The sequence below is a fragment of the Carlito syrichta genome, unplaced genomic scaffold (genome assembly GCF_000164805.1).
Source record: "Carlito syrichta isolate Samal-C Ts95f unplaced genomic scaffold, Tarsius_syrichta-2.0.1 Scaffold314373, whole genome shotgun sequence".
Taxonomy (NCBI): Eukaryota; Metazoa; Chordata; class Mammalia; order Primates; family Tarsiidae; genus Carlito; species Carlito syrichta.
In genome coordinates, this window is record NW_007258469.1 from 314,628 (window position 1) to 334,678 (window position 20,051).

Consider the following 20,051-nt stretch of genomic DNA (forward strand, 5'->3'; position numbering starts at 1 on the left):
ACAAATATATGGACTTTGCAGCAACTTGGATGGATTTGGAGTCGATCATATTCAGTGATCTATCACAGAAACAAAGAGCAGACGTACCATATGTTCTCACTCATAAGCGGACCTTGAACAATTATAATACTATTAAAAAGTATTTGGCAGTAATGGGAAACTGTCAGGAGAGAGGGGGTGAGATTGGCAGTTGAGGGAAACTGCTAGGGGAGAGAGGGGCATACCTTGTCAACAAGGGAATCTGCATAATCAATGTTTGTATACCTAACCCTGAATTGTACCCCACATCTTTATAATATAAATAAATAAATAATAAAAGATAGGCAAAGTTGGGTGCGATGGCACATGCCTACAATCCCAGCTACTTGGGTAGTTGAGACAGGAGTATAACTTGAGCCCAGGAGTTCAAGATCAGCCCTGGACAACATAATGAGACCCCATGTCTAAACACAAAACATAACAAAGATAGGCAAATGTCCAACAAGCACATGAAAGGATGTTCAACAGTAATCAGTTATGAGAGAAATGCAAATCAAAAAAACAATGAGATACCATGTCAAAAACTCTAGGATGCCTAGAATAAAAAAGACAGATAATAACATGTATTGGCCAGGGAGTGGAGAAATTAGAACCCTCATATACTGTTGGTGAGAATATTAAATGACACAGCTGCTTTAGAAGCAGTCTGGCTGTTTTCTCTAAAGACTAAAGATGTTGTTACCTTATGACCGAACAGTTCCACAGCTAGGTGTATACCCATGAGAAGTGAAGCTATGTCCATACAAAAAACATCTGCATGTATGTTCATAGCAACATTATTGATTAATAGCCCCAAAAGAAATAGTCCAAATGTCCATCAACTGACAGATGGATAAATAAAATGGAGTATGTTAATACAATAGAATAATAGTCAGCAATAAAAAAGAATGAAGTACTGACACATACCACAACATGGATGAACCTTAAAAACATCATGCTAAGGGAAAGAAGTCAGACATAAAAGCTCATACACTGTATGATCCCATTTATATAAAATGTCTAGAATAGGGAAATCCATAGAAAAAGCAAGTAGGCTGCCAGTTACCTAAGGCTGAGGGAAACAGGAGGAAATAAGAAATGATGGCCAATGTACGTGAGTTTATTTTGTGGGTGATGAAAATAGAAAATTAATTCTGGAGATGGTTGCAATTGATGAATTGACTCTGTAAATATGCTGAAAGCCACTGAATTGTATACATATGCTATATGCTATAGTATGTGAATTACATCTTGATAAAGATGTATGCTATAGTATGTGAATTACATCTTGATAAAGCTACAAATTAAAAGTGGCACTGTTTTTCCAATTTTTTACCCTAGTTTAGTACCTTTAATAACTCTGTTCTTGTCTGTTTGTCTTAGTCCGTTCTGGCTGCTAAAACAAAATACCATAACCTAGGTGGCTTATAAACAATAGAAATGTGTTTCTCACAGTTCTAGAAGCTAGGAAGTACCAGCTGATTTGGTGCCTGATTGAGGAACTACTTCCTAGGCAACCACCTTTTCATAAATTCGCCTGGTTGAAAAGCAAAGGAGCTCTCTGAGGACTCTTTCATAAGGGCACTAATCCCATTCCGAGGGCTCTGCCTTCATGAATCACCTCCCAAAGGCCCCACTTCCTAATAGGTCCCTCTAGGAGTTAGGACTTCAACATATGAATTTTGGGAGGACACATTCAGGTTACCCACTGCTGTGACTACCCTATTTTCCTTTAAGCCATCTTAGTCAAGCTTGGTTTTCTGATTTCAACTATTGTCTTCTTGCTGAATTTGCTCTCTCGTCCCTATAGACTATCAGCACACTTATACAAAAGGATGAGATTTTACTCCATATCCTTCGGCAGCATCTCTGGATCACCCTGGAATGCCACACAGCCCCTGTGCCCTGCAGGCCAGACTCGGTTGGAAGGATGGGATTAGACACAAATCATCTTTAGGCTAAGTCCGATGCGCATCACCATACTCATCCACTTCTCCACGAGTCCACTTTCTTATCTAATTCCTCTCATCCTGATTTCCATTTTTCATCTCTTTAAAATAATAAGCATGTAATATTTGGAATAATAAATATATGCTAATAAGAAATCATTTTAAAGAAAGTGCCAAGAACTACCTTTTGAAATCTTAACACCAATGCCCAAATTTATATTTTATTTGCAATATCTTTGTATCTTAAAGCCCAATGGCTAGTGGCTGCCATTTGAAACAAGATTGCTAATGTTGTAAGTGACACTAAGAATGGGGAAGTGAGCCTGGTTGTGGAAGAAAAGAAGAAAAGGAGTCTGTGCTCCACCAGAACTGTTGAGATAAGTGTGGCAAACCCGGAAACCACCAAGTCAGTCACTCTAGCATGGTGAGATGTGCTCACAGATGATACTCTTTCATGTTGAAAAAATAACTGCTCTTCCTGAACACTGAGGTTCTGGTCCTAGTAATAAGGGCTACATCAAAGCTTTCTAGAAGACTAATCTTGTCTTAAAGACCAATACAAATCTGTAGCTCACCCTCTTGACAGCAAGACTTCTTATGGATAGACCAGAAGCGAAACTTTAGTTTTTCAAGTTCCTAAGACTCAAAATTCAAATATTTAAAGATACTGAATTAAGTACCATTCATATCACATTTCAATTAAATCATAAAACAAATGAAAACACATTTGTTGTTGAATTAATGTAACTTTTTAAAAAAAAAAAAAAGCAAAACAGCATACAGAAGCACATATTACAAGCACAGGCAGGACAGAAAAAAAAAGAGATTCATAAATAGCTCGTTGATGCAGCCAAATAATTTCTTGAGGACAATGAGGTATTAGAACTTGAGTTACACCAGATTTTTCCATCGCCTGTCTTTCGATTTGTACACACAATTGTAGAATCCAAAGAAAACATCTGGCCAACCTGGAATTAAAGTTTGAGTCCAGCATGGTTGAGGTAGGGCTATTTCCCATTTGTCCTATAAACTTTTCTCATGATTTAATAAAAAAAAAAAAAAGGCCAAAGAAAATCTTATTTTTCTTCTTCTTAAACCTAAGATTATGAGTCTAATTTAGATAATGAAATATAATAGGGAAAATTAAGTAAGGGAAATGGGTGGATGATGTGTTTGAAATAAAAAGAAAGACAGGACAATACTAACCACCCCATACACAATCAAGGCCCTCTGATATTGGCTCTCGGTGAATCACCAGTCGTGCTATCCATTTATCCATTTCCCATAACAACTCTCAATCAAAAATAATGTGTCTTTAAAATGTTAAACAAGAGCTGGGCATGGTGGCTCATGCCTGTAAACCTAGCACTTTGGGAGACGGAAGCAAGAGGATTGCCTGAACCTGGGGTTTGAGACCAGCCTGGGCAACTTGGCGAGATCTCGTCTCTACAAGAAATCAAAAAATTAGCCGGGCATGGCAGCATGCTCCTGTAGTTCCAGCTACTTGGAAGGCTGAAGTGGAAGGATTGCCTGAGCCCAGAAGGTTGAGACTGCAGTGACCGTGACCGTGCCACTGCACTCCAGCCTGGGTGATAGAGTGAGGTTCCAACTCAAAAAACAAAAATAAATAAATATTAAATAAAATGTCAGTTTTTAGCAATATTTCCATAAGACCTACTTATTTTTTCCTTAATCTTTGGACCTAAATTGGTTAAGTATTGATGTTCCAGTAAAGCTAGGGTAGAACAATGAGATAACACATTCAGCAGTTATAGTTGTTGAAAGAGTCAACCAATCGCATTCCTGGCTGGCTAGCATCAAGGTAGATCTGACATTCAAATGCCCAGCAGGTAATTTTAGAACCAAAAGTTTACACTTTATATTTTCATTATTGCTTTTGTGTATAATAAAAATCTACTTGTACTTGGATAGCAGGAAAGCAGGGAGTCAGACAAGCAAGAAGTGTGGCAGGGAAGGAGAGCACAAGTACAACACACTTCCAATCAACAGCAACCCAGGCCAATATTGGCCATCTTGTACAACTCCAGTGGGTTCCAAGATACAATGAGACTTGTGCAACTTGTAGCTTGGACCTAGTAGCTGAGAGACAGAGAAAGCTCAAACAGTACTTCCTCACCTCACTGTTGCTTCTTCCCTTCCTGAACACTCTGTTCCCCGAATGACTGCAGATGAGGAGGATGATATCACAGCTTTAGTAGAATGTTCCCAATTCTTATCAATTATGCCAGCATGGAAAAAGAAAATAAGAGGTTCCAGAAGCTGCAGTAAAGGAAGTACAGAGTTCTAATCAGGATTTCTAGGAATACAACTGAAGGCAGAGAGAACTCTTCAGGATTCATTTCAGAATTCACTGGTATCTGTTCAGGACCATTCATTGGCAATCAGAGTAGAAAAAATTTTACTCTTTCATCTTTTCAAAGATTGAACTCCTATATTTTGGCAACCAACAGCAAAATCACCAACAACAAGAACTCACCAAATATACTTGGTATAACTCATACATATGTCTATAGAACTAAACTCCAAGTGACTATGCTAATTATTGAAAAGCAAGCAGCAGCCTGAAAGAGAAACATGAAATAAACAAATTTTGAAATTTCTTTGCAAATATCTTGCTTTTTCCATATTATACAACCCAATTATTTAAACATACTGGGCTAGTCTGATGGGCTGACCAGAATGTCATAAACCAACAGAGGAAAACATTGTCCATGGAACAGCAGGGCAAATGATCTCCACCACCAGTAAGAGGTACAGGCAAGTAATATTTCCACTATGCTCCAATAAGATAACAGGGAACACAAGTGGCAACTGTTCCAATCCTGCTGGCTACAGTTCACCAAACTCTTTCCATATGCATGCAAATATATTTAAATAAAATTCCAGGGTTTTTCCTTTTTATTTTAGTAATACAAAAGCGTAAAGTCAATGTCAAAATCAACAATAAAGGCCCTAGACAGAACTGCTGTCTTAACATTTTTAATATTTCCCTCCACTCTTTTTCTTTTCTTTTTTTTTTTTTTTTTTTAAGTTAGAGTCTCACTCTGTCACCCAGGCTGGAGTGCAGTGGCACACTCACGGGCACTCCAGTATCGACCAGCTGGGCTTAGGTAATCCTTCCGCCTCAGCCTTCCAAGTAGTTGGAATTATAGGAGCATGCTACTATGCCCGGCTAATTTTTCATTTATTGTAGAGACAAGGTCTCGCCAAGTTGCCTGGGCTGATCTTGAACCCGAGGGTTCAGGCAATACACTCGCCTCAGCCTCCCAAAGTGTTGGGTTTACAGGTTGGTCACCAAGCCCAGCCCTTCCACTCTCTTTCTACTTTTTCTATGCATGTCAACATTTCAAAAAAATGAAATCTTGATACATGAATTTGTCCTGTGGTTTTTATAGTCTCTGAAAATATCATCTTCAATGAAGGCATATTAGTACCATAATTTAATCATTCACTTTTTTTTAGACCATTTAGAATGCCTCCAGTTTTTCACTATTATTGACAACAGTTAAACATTCTTATGAATAAATTTGATTTCCTTATGGTAATTTAACTCCTAGGAATTTATCCTATCATGGGATATAAATTTTTAGAAAATTATTGCTTGGAATTTATGGTGAAATTGCCTTCCAGAAGGATTATGCCCATTTATACTCCCACTAGAAGTATAGAAGAGTTCTCATTTAACAGAGTTTTCAACAACACATGGGCAAATCAAACTGCCAACGTGATGGGAAAGCAATTATCTGCCTGAATCTGGCCTAGCCTGAAAAAAGGAAATAAGAGTTTTTGCTCCTGCCCTCAAAAGAAAACTCGATTTGCACCCTTCTGTGAGCAAAGAAGAAGAATCAGTTCACTATCACAAACCTAAAAGGAACCGAGTACCAGCTCTATTACAAGCAATTTTTGTTGAGCTTCCCTCAGGAGAACAGTAAATATTCTAGTACCTTTAACTGCCCACATCCACAGGGAAAACATAAAGGACATTCGCCACTACACGAATTGATAGAAATTATATTAGCAGCACTTATAAAAGTATATCTTGTGCATTAACCTTACCATTAACATGAGCCCAGCCCATGAAAACTTGCTTACTCTTAGAATGATAAATAAAATTTCAAGTCCCAGAATAATCTAAAGTACAAGTTTATGTGTTCTCCAAAATTAAAAACATACATACATATAGCTGTTTGGCACAAACACTAGCTTCACCCAATCCCATTCAATTACTGTCTATGCTTATTCTGAAGACATAATAAAGTATGCTAAACACTTAGGTTTGCATGCATGGTCAAAAGAGGACAGCTATACATTGGGCTGCTTTAAAATACCAGATTCAACTTCAAAATATGACTTTGCCTCTTAACAAAATCCTAAACAAGGTATTTCAATGGAAATAAATATTAGGGTTAAATCAATTCTCTTGAAGGAGAACTTGTGGCTGCTTGCATGCATATAATGAGAATGGATACTGATTTTTAAAAAACCTTTCTAATTGGCAATTTGTGATTTAAAAGTCTTGTCAATTTCAGGTTAAGGCACTCTCTCCATTTATGTTGACTGACATTATCCAGGAAGATAGATTTATGACAGTGAGGCACTGTGCATTTATGGTGGAAGAAAATAATAATGCTGCTTAATAATTATCTTTTTCTAAATGACATACCCTCTGAGAACTAGATAGTATGGCCACTAAGTAAGTATAGACTGAATCATGTGCAATTTTCACAGACAGTAGTTTTTTTTTGTATTCTTTTCCTAACAACAGCATCCGTTCTAGTTCAAATATTCCACATTTTTTATGTGTAACATCAGGAAGTTCTTAATAAAAGGAGATTCAAAAAATGCCACAGAATAAACATCACTTGAGGAAATTTACCAAGACATGCTGCTGAAAGTGAAGTTGACAAGAACTGATTTCCATGCTTTCAAACTCAAAATTTACCAGGTTTACAAGCACACATCACTGTTTTCCACAAATGTCCGTTAGTTTCTCCTTTCTTATTCTGATTGTACTAAAAATAATGTAGACATTATTAAGGAGTATATTATTTTAACAAAACAAAAGGAGAGGATGTGACAAGAGCAGCAAGAGATGTGTACAGTAAAGAGATTCTTTCCCACATGATCAGAAACAGAGGACAGTTGTTAATCCAACAAATGCATGGAACCATCAAACAATGTGTATGAGTTCCTTAGGGCTGCTAAAACAAATTACCACTAGCGGGGTATGACACACAACAACAGAACTTTTTGTCTCACAGTTCTTGATGCAAGAAGTCCAAAACCAAGATGTCACAGGGTTAGTTCCTTCTGGGCACTCTCAGGGAGAATCAGTCCCATGCTTCTTCCTAACTTCTGGTGGTTGCTAGCAATCCTTGGTGCTCCTGGGCTCCTAGGTGCATCACTCTAATTTCTGCCTCCGTCTTCACATGGCCATCTTCCCTCTGTGTGTCTGAATCTGTTTCTCATGGCTTTCTTAGAAGGACGACAATTATATTGAACCCAGGGTCCATCCTAATCCAGGATAACTTCATCTTATCTTAATTAAATACATCTGTAAAGACTCTATTTCCAATTAAGAATATGTTCTGAGGCTCTAGATGGACATGAATTTTGGGAGGCCACTATTCAACCCAGTACATAAAGATATGCTCACAATTTAAATTTGTACATAATCATTCCTATCTCCTGTAACTATGCAGGGATACACAGGGTTCCCAAACCACTGTCTGCTGAATAAGGAACCAAGAGCCTCTGATGTAGGACCAAAGCTTTTCCTTGGAGTGTGGCTCTGCTGAATAATGTTCTCTCTCTCACACAAACCCCAGACACAGTTCCTTATAATTCCTTCCTCCAGTTCCCACATCCTTTCAGATTCTCACCCACATTAAATGCAACATCAATTATTTTTTAATATACTTGGTGGCTTTCCAAAAGACCCAACCTAGATTTAGAGAAACCACTCTCTCTCCTTTCACATCCATATATGAATAATCATATATGAATAATCAGCGAATATATAAATTGTGATAGTTAATTTTATGTATCAACTTGACTGGGTTAAGGAATGCCCAGATAGCTGGTGGAACATTATTTCTGGGTATGTCTTTGAGGATGTTTCTAGAAGAAATTGGCATTTAAATCAGTAGTCTGAGTAAGGAAGATCCACCCTCACCAATGTGGGCATCATCCAACCTGTGGAGGGCCCAGATAAAACAAAAAGGCAGAGGGAGGGTGAATGTTCTCTCTCCTTGAGGCAGAATATCCATCTCCTCCTCTTGGGTATCAGAACTCCTGGTTTTCAGGCCTTCAGACTCTGGGACTTATACAAGAGGCCTCCCTGATTCTCAGGCCTTCAGCCTCAGACTGGGAGTTACACCGCCAGCTCCTCTGATTCTCAGGCCTTCAGACTCAGACTGAATGACACCATCAACTTTCCTAGATCTTGCATACAGGAGATATGGAGAACTTCTCGGCCTCCATAATCAGTGAACCAGTCCCCTCATATCTGCATTCCATTGGCTCAGTTTCTTTGGAAAAGCCTGACCCTAATGTACAGGTACAACTGGAACAAACAAGTTTGGGAATAAATACCTGTGACACTAGCTAAGCATACAACATAATTGATAAGGAATGTCCCCATGGCCACCAACAGCAAACACTCCATGCACCAGGGACAAGATAAGCATGATTGACAGGCATGGTAGCATTAGCCAGTGAGTGCCAGATGAAAGGCCTCCTGCTACCCAAGGTCCAAATGCATGGCTCTAGGGGAAGATACAGGGGAGAAAAGGAATGGCAATCAGGGAGGCTCTGTAAAGAAGTGATCTTTGAGCTAGGTTTTAAAAACTGAAGATTTCCAAATTAACAAAGATGAAAAAGGACTTTCTAATCAGGGGAATGGGCAAGGCATAGGCACATAGGCATGAACTAACCAAGCATGTATGTGAACCCATAACCTTTCCTGCATTGCACAACGGGAGTAGGAGATGGCAGGAAATGAGTGGAGAGTTTGGCAGGTCCAGAGCGTATTTTAGAACCTCGTTCTGATTGGTCTAGAGAGCACAGAGTGAAGATAGGGCAGAGTGGAATAAAGGATAGCCAGTCTGAAAGGTGTTGCAGACTTGTGACAGTCCACGGTGATGGCAGTGGGCATGAAGAGCAGCGGATGGATTCTAGCAGCAGCCAGGTAGCTGGAGTGAAAAGACCTAGTAGCAGAAGTGGGTGGTAAGGGAGAGAGGGGTGGCTCTCTGGGACCTCCACAGGCACCGGTCTCATATTTCTGTACTCTTGCAAAGCCATTCTCTCTGCCTGAAATAGCCTTCCTCCTGCCTAGAATATAGAATACACAGTGTCTCTAGCACCTGGCATCGTGCCTGGCATACTGGGGATTCAAAAATCGTTGCGGAAATGAATGAATGAACATTTCCTACTTTAAAAAGAGTAGATAAGATACATGAGAAACAGATAATAATGTACATTGGGCTAAAGTAAAAGTTTATTGTTTAATATCCCAAACAATATGGCTAGAGAGGCTATTCAATAGTAAGCATGAGTCTCCTGAAAACACTGAAAAAAAGACTGACAAATACTAGAATATTTAACAGGCTTATTTATTTATTTACTTATTTATCTATTTGCTTATTTATTTATTTATGAGTTGGAGTCTCACTCTCGTCCAGGCTAGAGTGCAGAGGCACTATGGATGGAGGATCTTATGGCTCACCACAGTCTCAAACTCCTGGGCTCAGGCGATTCTTCCGTCTCAGCCTCCCAAGTAGCTGGAGACTACAGGTAAGCCCCACCATTCCCAGATAATTTTTTTATTTATTGTAGAGACAATAAATAAAGTGAACACTAATGTAGAGCTGTTCCTGGTGACATGTCTCACCACGTTGTTCAGGCTGGTCTTAAACGCCTGGGTTCAGGCAATCCTCTTGCCCCACCTCCCAAAGTTCTGAAATTACAGGCATGAGCCACTGTGCCCAGCTAATTTTTTTGACTGTTTTGTAGAGACGAGGTCTCACTATGTTGTTCAGGCTGGTCTTGATCTCCAGGGCTCGAGCATTCCTCTTGCACTGGCCTCCCAGAGTGCTGGGAGTACAGGTATAAACCACTGCACCCAGCCCTGAGCAGCCAAGGACTCTACTGAGTGGTACGGTGAAACCAAAAAATGAAGTTAGTTAAACACTATGGGAGTTACCATCCTTATTTAAAGACTCCTTTTAACCCTGAATTGTACCCCACATCTTTAAAATAAAGTAAAATAAAAAGATTCTTTTGAATACTATAATTTCCTGGTTACTTTATTATCTTTGTTGCTCTCATGTTTTCCATATTTGACTAGCTATACATATCATTATTAGGTTTGTAAACTTATTTCAGAAAAGTCAAGAAAGTGTGCTCCACAATGTGTGGGAGGGAACACAGCTGAAAGAAAAATAGGTAAAATCTCAGAGGCCTGAGGATAAGAACTGATGCGTGTAAAACCAGTCTGAGACCAAACCATGGTCGTGAAGATTAAAATGCAATAGTCCCTGCGTACCAAAACAAAAGTCTTTTGCCTTTCTGAGCTCTTTCATGGTGAGACAGTTTAGTCACACAACTAGTAAAGCTCACAGAAATGAGCTGGGAACTGTCACCCCCTCGTTTCACCATCTAATCTCCAAAAACTCTCCAGATGAGATGCTATTCAACGTGAGGGGAGAACTTGGATTCTTCCTGCCCTTAGGCCTGCAGAGAACTGAACGAAACTCTAAGGAAGTAGTGTGGATAACAGACACGTCACCAGGAACAGCTCTGCCTTAGCATTCATTGCACAAGATTCACAAAAAGTTGTTCCTGAACTAACTTCAACAGGACATATAATTCTCACTGATCCACCCATAGTCTTTATCAGGTGACCAATCAGGAGGGGTGACCCACTAGGTTAGGGCTGTGCTGATAGACAAAATTTTTGCAACTCATAGGAGGACCCTTGCTGCACCAGGCAGGACCTTCTAGTTGCAGGGGGTCAAGGGGGCCTGAAAGGAGGGGCTCGGAATAGCCATGAACACTCAAAGGGGTCAGAGTAGGATGGGAAAATGTATCAGCTAGCATGGAAGAATGCCTGTACTACTAACTAGTAAGGAATGAATACCAATCTGTGTAAGGGCCTCAGAATAGATGTTGACAAATTTTCCTGTCAAGAACCAAATATTTGGCTGGGCTTGGTGGCTCAGCCTGTAATCTCAGCACTTTGGGAAGCTGAGGCAAGTGGACTGCCTGAGCCCGTGGGTTCAAGACCAGCCCAGCAACTTGGTGAGACCTCGTCTCTAAATCAAAAATTAGCCAGCCGTGGTAGCACATGCCTGTAGTTCCAGCTACTTGGAAGGCTGAGGTGGAAGGATCGCCTGAACATGGCAGGTCGACACTGTGGTGGTCTTGAGTGTGCCACTGCACTCAAGCCTGGGTGACGGAGTGAGACTCTAACTCAAAAAAAAAAAAAAAAGAACCAAATATTCTAGGCTTTGCCAAATGCAGTACAAGAGCAGCCACAGACAAAACAAGTACCTGGCTATATTCCAACATAACTACTATGTGTCAAAGAATAAGTGGCAGAATAGAGGTGGCCCACAGGCTGCAGTTTGTGATCCCTGCCTCACAGCAGAGCTAACAAGTCCTACAGAACAATCGCATCTTCAGCCATTGTGATTCACTCACAGGTGTCTTACCAACTGATTTAACCAGCCATTGGTGGCTCCTATGTGCACACCTCATGTTCACAAATGCCAAGAGTGAGTCAAAGTCAGCAGTCAATCTTCTCCCACTAAGATACTCACCCAGAAAAATCCGTAGTGAGAATTCCATAGTGGAAGATGTATATGCGGCTGATGTGGCATATTGTAAGGTATCCCATTGCTACAAAAAAGGAGTATCTGAAACCAAAAACACCATGATCAGATTATTACACATGACAATAATGCACCTGATAAATGTTCTCTTCTCCCTCCCCACCCTCCACATGCAATTGGTCACAAAGTCCAGACATATCCCAGTCCACCTTCCCACTCACTGCTCTAGTCAGGCCCTTCATTTCCTCCTCCCTGACCACTGCAATAGGTCTCAGTCCTGGGAGCATCATGGAATCATCTGGGGAGCCACCCTCAGCTATTCTGGTTTAATTGGTACCAGCCACATCTGGCACAGTCAGGGCTGGGAACCATGGAACCGTAAGGTCTTGCACTCAAGATTCTTCTCTTCACAAACCATTATGTTTACATGATGAACTTCCTGAAATATAAATCACCATGCTGCTGACCATGTCTTTCTTAAACACTTTATTCTCTTTGCATCCCTACTCCTTGCTTTCTCTTCTTTTGTTTTTGAGACAGTGTCTTTCTCTGTCTCCCAGACTGGAGTGCAGAAGCACAATTATAGCTCACTGCAGTCTTGATCTCCTGGGCTCAAGCAGTCCTCCTTCCTCAGCCTCTTAAGTAGCTAGGGTGCCCGGCTAATTTTTTAATATATATGTAATATTAACATCCTCCACCTCTAAATATTAGAGGTGGAGGATCTTGCTATGTTGCCCGGGCTGGTCTTGATGTCCTGGCCTCAAGCGATCCTTCCACCTCAGCCTCCCAAAGTGCAGGGCTTACAGGCACGAGCCACCACACTCAGCCTCATTCTCCTATTTTCTTCCCACCTCCAAGTAATCCTTCCAAGGTTCCTTGTTCAGCTTATTTTCCTCCACTTACTCCTTAGGTGTCAGCATTCCCAAGCTCTGCTCAGGCCCTCCCTAACCCTGCCTCAGGTGTCAACTAGCACTCCCTGGCTTACTTCTGAGATGTCTTCCTGACCACAGAGTATACACTAGCAACACACACACAAGCCACACAAAGACACACATGTGCATATACAAATGCATGTCAATTAAAAACATTTATCAATTTGGAATTATAAATACATGTGATAAGCTGTGCAATAAAGGTTGATGACACCCCAAAATTCATGTGTTGAAATCCTAACCCCCAGTTCAAAGGTATTAGGAGGTGGGGTCTTTGGCAGGTGACTTGGAGGAGCCATCATGAATGGAATTAGTCGCCTTACAAAAGAGAGCCCAGAGAGCTCTCTCACTCTGCCATGTGAGGATACAAGACAATGGCATTCTGTAACCCAGAAAAGGATCTTCACCAGAACATGCAGGCGCCTTGTTCTTGGACTTTCCTCCACCAGAACTGAGAAATAAATTTCTGTTGTTTATAAGCCATCCAGTACTTTGCTACAGTAGACTAAGCTGAGACAGTCTGATTAACTATTATCTCTCTTAGCAAACTCTATCCTCCATGAAGGCAAAGACAGCCATGTGTATTTTTTTCACTGTATTCACCTACTATGTGTCAAATGACAAACTATGTAACTGCTATTCTATAGTCTCCAGTGGGTCCCACCCTCTAGTCAAATCAAAGCCCTTGAACGTTCGAGATGTCTTTCAGGATACTCCTTCTGCCTGCAACTCCTTCCTCCATCCTACAGTCTATCTGGAAACTGCCTAACTATCTGATAAGGCTCAGTTGTAAGGTCACCTCTTTGGTGTCATCTGGCTTGCTCTTTCCCCAACCATCTCACTTCATTTTCTGCTCTCCCGCCCCAGCACAATCCATGGCTCCACTATCCGTATCTCTCTAGTACTATATGCTAACATACAAAACTAAAATATTAAAATTATTTATGTATGAGGGGGGGACCCAAAACTAACAATTATTTTTTGGAGGGCGGGTTCCCCATAGTACAGGCTTCCCTGCTAGGTAAGTGCTCTAAAAATCCATCGGCATCAGTGTACCAGCTAGTGTTGTTGTCAGAGGCTGTGTTCAGCTTCAGTGATTTTTTTTTTTTTTTTTTTGGAGATTCTTTCAGTGCACTTGCGGATTTCATGATGGGTCATTTACAAGCACACCTGCCCATACCACACTGAGCGTTCAGCAGTTTTTGACCAAAAACAGCATGACTCCCGTGCCCTGCCCTTCCTACTCATCCAATCTTGCTCTGAGCGACTTTTTTTGTTTCCCTGGATGAAAAAAAAGTCATCAAAGGGAAACATTTTGCCAATGTGGAAGAGGTGAAACAAAAAACAGCTAAAGGACTAAAAGGCATCAAAATTGATGAGTCTGAAAATTGTTTTGAGCAGTAGAAAAAGCATCTTTATAGATGTATTGCATCAAATGAAGAGTATTCTGAAGGTGAGTGAAGTTTAAACATGTAAGAATAAATACATAATTTTTATAAATAAATCCCAGGTTTCTTTGGGTCCCCCCTCGTATGCGTCTGCTTTCTCAACTCATAGTAACTTTCGGCATCCCCAACCTTGACTTGACACATAAGACGGGTTCAATTACTATTGGTTGAAATGAACTGAAATGAATATACTACACATTTTAAATGGTGCAGGAGCCCATTAGATATAAACATCAACTCAGAAGATATAACTTTTAAATATGTACCATAAAACAGGAAAAATGTATATTCTAATACTAAATTATATTGAAATCACATATTCACATTAAAATAACGCATGGAGACCAGACTTATCTAAAGAATAGTAAAGTAGGAATAATAAACATCATTTGGTAGCAAGAAAATGATTTCTGTAAATTCGAAAGCACCATACAATTTTAAGCCCATTTTACTATTATTTGCAAGCAAAGCTGCTACTAAGAAAAAAAAAAATTCCTACTTTGGGTTCATCCTAAACCCTTTTCCAAACCAGGAATATGGTCAATGAAGCAAATAACTAAGAAAAAACAAACTCCCTTAAGAGTTGAAGCAGGTGTTGCCTCCCGACCTGTTGTTCCCTTTCTCCAGTTTCCTTTCCCTGCCAGTTCATGAAGTTCAAGGCAGAAATACAAAGCAGATTCAAAAGGTAGATTCTTCCAGAACCATTTAAAATGCAATCACACCTGCTGCTTCCCCTGTGTCGTCAATAGGAGTTAGACCCAAGCCTATCCCTGGCACAGAGGGTGAAGCAGGTTCGACTCAATTGTTGTAGTAAGATCTCACCTGTCAAGATGCCAGGTGCTAAGTCCCAATACAACAGGGCAATGCAGTTTTGCCCTGGCCAAACCTTAAAAAAAATCTGAGGAATCAAAGAGTGGTAGGGAGAACATGTATTCTGGAGACAGACCGATATGAGTTCAAAAGCAATCCATCATGGAAGAAGATAGAATAGTGGTTATTCTAGGAAGCAAAGGTGTGGTAGAGATTGGGACATGAGAAATGATGGGTGAACAGGTATGATGACTTTCTGAATTCATCAAACTATTTACTTATTTACTTTTCTGAGTGTTCATTTCATCTAAAAAAAAAAAAAATCTATAATTCACAGAATTTGTCCTGGAAAGAATATATCTGAAACAACACAATGAGATATTAAATAACATAGCAAATGATATACTAAATAATAGTTTGTGTATTAAAAAGGAAATATATTAAAAAGAGCTTGGCTCAGGACTTGGCACAAAGCAGGAACTTCAGAACTGATAGCTCCATCAACAAGTTCTCACACAACACCTTCTGTCCCAGCAGATACAAACTATCATCTGCTCCAGTTGGTTCAACTATGGTAAATGGATGCCTGCAACTTCTGCCCAACATAGTGACTTAGGCAGAAAACAGAGTTGGTACTCCTCAAGAATTCTTTAAACAAATCTTGAATTACAATCAGTCCTGAAATAGGTTAGTTCTTTACGGCAGCAAGTACTAATCCTCTCCTTCTCCTCCAAGGCACATAACAGAACTCTACTTACTGACTCAGTGAAGAGGAAAGCAATTCACAAAGAATCATAAAATCATTGTATGGAAGAGAACTTTCATCCAAACTACTACAAACCCCATGTTCTGTAGATGGGAAATCCAATGTACTGAGAAGCTACATGACTTGTCCAAACTCATGCTCCTGGGAGTACCCAGATTTCCTGACTCCAGCCTGGTGCTCTTTCTCTGAGTCAACAGGAAACAACTTGGGTATTTATTTAAAATTTATATTGAGTTCATCCACCAGGAACTGTGAACCAATCCCTACTTCTGCAATAATGGCAACCACATGAGCAAAGAAAGAAGGGAAGAATTGGTTCTGATATATTTTCATTTTGGTCATAGGGCACAGCAAACCACATCACTGTAGTGAAAAAGTCAAGGCCTGTCTATAAACCACTCGGCCCTGCCAAGTCAAGCATAGTTCACTCCTAGACACTGGAGTAGAACCCTGCAAACCTAAACACAGAGTAACTCGTTCTGACATGGGACAAGTTTGCATTTGAGCTTTGACCCTCTGAAAAATACACTGAACCCCATTAGCATCACACAAGTGTGGGGAGAGCTGACAAATGACAATTTAAAAATAGTTGGAAATGTGCTATACACATTTGAATATACAATGTTGCACCAGCATTATCATTAATGATTTATTTATTTGCTTCCAAAATCAAGTTTAGGAGAAGTCAAGCATTTTTAACCCTCACTTGAAAAAGAGGGGAAAAAAAGAAAAAAAGCTTTTATAAGCATTTTGTTGTTGTATGAAACATTTGCAAAACCCATTCTTTCCAAATTAGAAAAATGGATTTCCTATTTCCTTTCTGGAAGCAATGACACTATCTATTCACTTCAAGGAGGGCGCTGAGAAGAGAGATGATTAGAATTCAAATTTACAGAGCTCCTTTGGATACTACATTGAATGACTATAAAATTTAAAAGCATGCAAAAATATTTTCCCTTGGAAACTCAAAATGTATTATAAGATTATACAGTAAGAAGTTATATTTCAAGGATTTTAAGAAGAAAAAACTCTTGTGCTAATAGTCTTGTTAGCCAAAGAGCTTTCTGAAGTTGAAATAAGGCACCTGCTTTTCAGAAAAGTCGACAGAAAAGACATAAAAGGGCAAATGTCTTTTAAAAGTAATTCAGTCATTCACTCCATAATTATTTATTGAGCTCTCACTTGTGCCATGTATTGTTCAGGGCTTTGAGAATACAACAGTGAACAAGAGAGAGAAGTCTTTGTTTTCATAGAGCTTACACTGCAGTGTTCCTGAAAGGCACAGCTAATACTGAGTGTTCAGAAAGACCACGGGAAACAGAGACGATGCAAAACAGATAGCAGGTATTTTAGTTGATTATGCAAGCATGTAGTCTTCAAAGAAGATTAAATTACTTCTGTACCTTGAAACCAAAACATCATGTAAAAATATTTCTTCTTTGTAACAGTTTTATTGTACATATTTAAAGTATACAATTTAATAATTTTAACATGTGTATACACCCAGAAAACTATCACCAAATTCAAGAGAGTAGAGACTTCCATCAGCCCCTTATAGTCTACTTATGCTTCTTTATGATCCTTTCCACAGCTCCCTGTACCACCCTACCCCTAGTTAACTTCTGACCTTTAGTCCCTATTGATTAGCTTGCATTTTCTAGAACAGAATTTGTGCAGCTTCCTCCAGTCAGCATATTTATTTTGAGATTCACTCATGTCATTGTGTATATCAAGCTTTCATTATTTTTACTGCTGAGTAGTATTCTATTATGTTGGCCATTTGAACGGGTTCCAGTTTAGGGCTATCACAAACAAAGCTGCCTAATCCTGATATACTCTTTTTTACCCGAGGAACAATTTGAATTCCACCTTTGTCATAAAGTCTTCTCTGAAGAATCCCAGGCTTTAGGGCTCCCTATCCCTCCTTCTGAAATTTTAGATAAGCAAAGTTATAGCACCTGTGGAAAATGGGGAGGGTATAGCTTTATCCTGGAGATACATTTCAAAGATCACAAAACAACCTCACCTTGCATTTTTCATTCCCAGGGACTTACCTGTGAATATTGGACACACTTGCAGTGACCATGATTGCATAGCACATTAACACCAGCACAAAAAGATGCACGGAGTACCTTTAAGACATAACGGGGAGGAGCACTGAATATATTTCATACTGACATATCTTCTAGCCACTCATACTGTTACTCCACCTTCACCCTCTCCAAAATGCAGGCAATCAATTAACTTCATGTTTATGTAAGAGAAAATAAATCAAATATTTTTATTCAGTACAATTAAGGTACTATATCTTGAAATTACACCAGGAAGTCATGACATAGTTTGCCAACCAACTGCAGCACTAATAACATCAAGAAACTCATAAATACATATACTTTTTTCATAAATACAAGTGGGGTCCAGAGAGATGAGCTCTTTCTTCAGGATTTTATCTGTTTTAAGTTTTTAAGTACCCATACCAAAATTGGGCTTCCCAAGATATTAAGACTTCTACCTAGTGGCAGATTCAAAATACTCATCCTTTCTCAAATTTTTGTTGAAGGATTAGGGGCACAAATTTCCTGAAGATGTACTTCTCGTTGGTCCCTAAAACTTCTTCCCTAAGAAGTACTACTACTTCCAGGGTATTTGCACAGCTCACTCAGTAAAGCAAGGTACAATCTACTGGCTTTCTCTGTTAGAAAAGGACTAAGACCTGTGCTAAGACCATTGTTCTACTCTGACAAAATGCAGGACTAACATCAATGTCTCCAGTAGCAATGCAAGAAACACGCCAACGTCTATGATAGTTAGGAAAGGTTCCTCCTGGGAAAAGTTAAACCTTTCAGCATCCCATATACCTGTCTGGAGGGGATCTATAGAAGTCTAATTTTAAGAAAAAAATTCACTGCACTGACCTCCAGTGGAGAGCCAGCTCATTGGTTCCAATTTCTTACAGTAAATGGAGATTCAAGTAATGTTCCCATTATCTTACAGGTGTTGACAATATTGCAAAATTTTACAAAACCTATTTTATAATATGGTATTTTACAATACCATTTATTTCTTGCCTTCATGCAATACCAAGAACATTGCCACAAAACATCCAAGTGATCAGTATTAGAATGTATGAGGCTCATACTCACCAGCCAAAACAAAAGATGACAAAGTAGATGCCAAAGATGGTGGCAACCGCATGCCGGACATCAGAGCTAGTTTTACCAGGACTTAAGTAGATGCGAAACCAGAAAGCAGCAAACAAAGCAAAGAGCTGGCACGCCACAAAATTCACCTATGGGCGGGGGAGGAAACGAGAGAATTTTTAAAACTTTACTCTTTGGCTATGTGTGAATCTGTTCTCACTTTTGCAGATTTCCACATCAAGTTGCATCTCTGACTTGGATCTGTTTTTTCCTCAGTAGAGGATTTGTTTGGAAGAGAAAATAAATAAGAAAAAAGATAACGGTACCCTTGTGTGGCATAAAAGGTGGCAAACGCAACAGTTTTTTCAATTCTTTGAGACTGGTCAAGGATGCTTGCCACCCACCAGCAGGGGTCTTTTATTAAGAGCCTTGCCTGACTGTGAGTTCAGTTTGCTGGTCTCTTTCACCGGCCTCCAGCACGACCTCGAGTCAAAGAATATATTCTTTCAGAGATGCAAAGTTTGGCTGAAGAGCTCCCTTGCTTGGTACCTAGGAAATCAAATGCTTCTCCAAAGTGATCATCAGTTGTTTTCTGACTCTAATTTTCTTACTTTAAATTAGCACCAGGGAGAAGGGTAAGGAATGGGGGGAGGAAAAATCACCTACTGGGTACCATGTGCACAGGTGGGAGTGATGGGTACACTTAAAGTCCTAACTTCTTCGTCACTATTCAATGCAACCATGTAACCAAAAACTACCTGAACCCTCCTCAAGCTATGGAAATAAAGAAAATAAATAAAATTAGCACCGCATAAGCAAGAGAGTTCCAAAATTCAAGGTGTGACACTAGTCGCCAAAAGAGATACAGCCCTGATTTAAACATCCGATGCCAAATCTGTCCAATTATGCAAGGTAGACATCAACTATCCTTAGAAAAATCTCAGTGGTCACTCTCTCAAGAATATTTTGCCTAAAAGGAACATACAAGAATTCTCTGAAATCTACAGGGAAGATCAACTGATTTTTAGAAACACACACATAAACAATAAACACACATGTATCTTTGCAATTTGAATTTACCCAAATCAAATTCCAAATACACTAAGTGGTTTAATCATTCACTGAAACTAGAAA

General features: G+C 39.6%; 1 protein-coding gene across 1 annotated transcript in view; it reads right to left on the reverse strand.

Moving 5' to 3' along the window:
- LOC103274096 (lysophospholipid acyltransferase 1) overlaps window positions 1-20,051 on the reverse strand; it is an 82,825-nt gene that overhangs the window by 5,574 nt on the left and 57,200 nt on the right. Inside the window, exons 2-4 of the mRNA XM_021719306.1 lie at window positions 18,921-19,066; window positions 17,832-17,909; window positions 11,810-11,905 (exon numbers count right to left, since the gene is read on the reverse strand). Of these exons, the coding sequence (XP_021574981.1) occupies window positions 11,810-11,905; window positions 17,832-17,909; window positions 18,921-19,066 (320 nt within the window). The remainder of the gene's footprint in view (window positions 1-11,809; window positions 11,906-17,831; window positions 17,910-18,920; window positions 19,067-20,051) is intronic.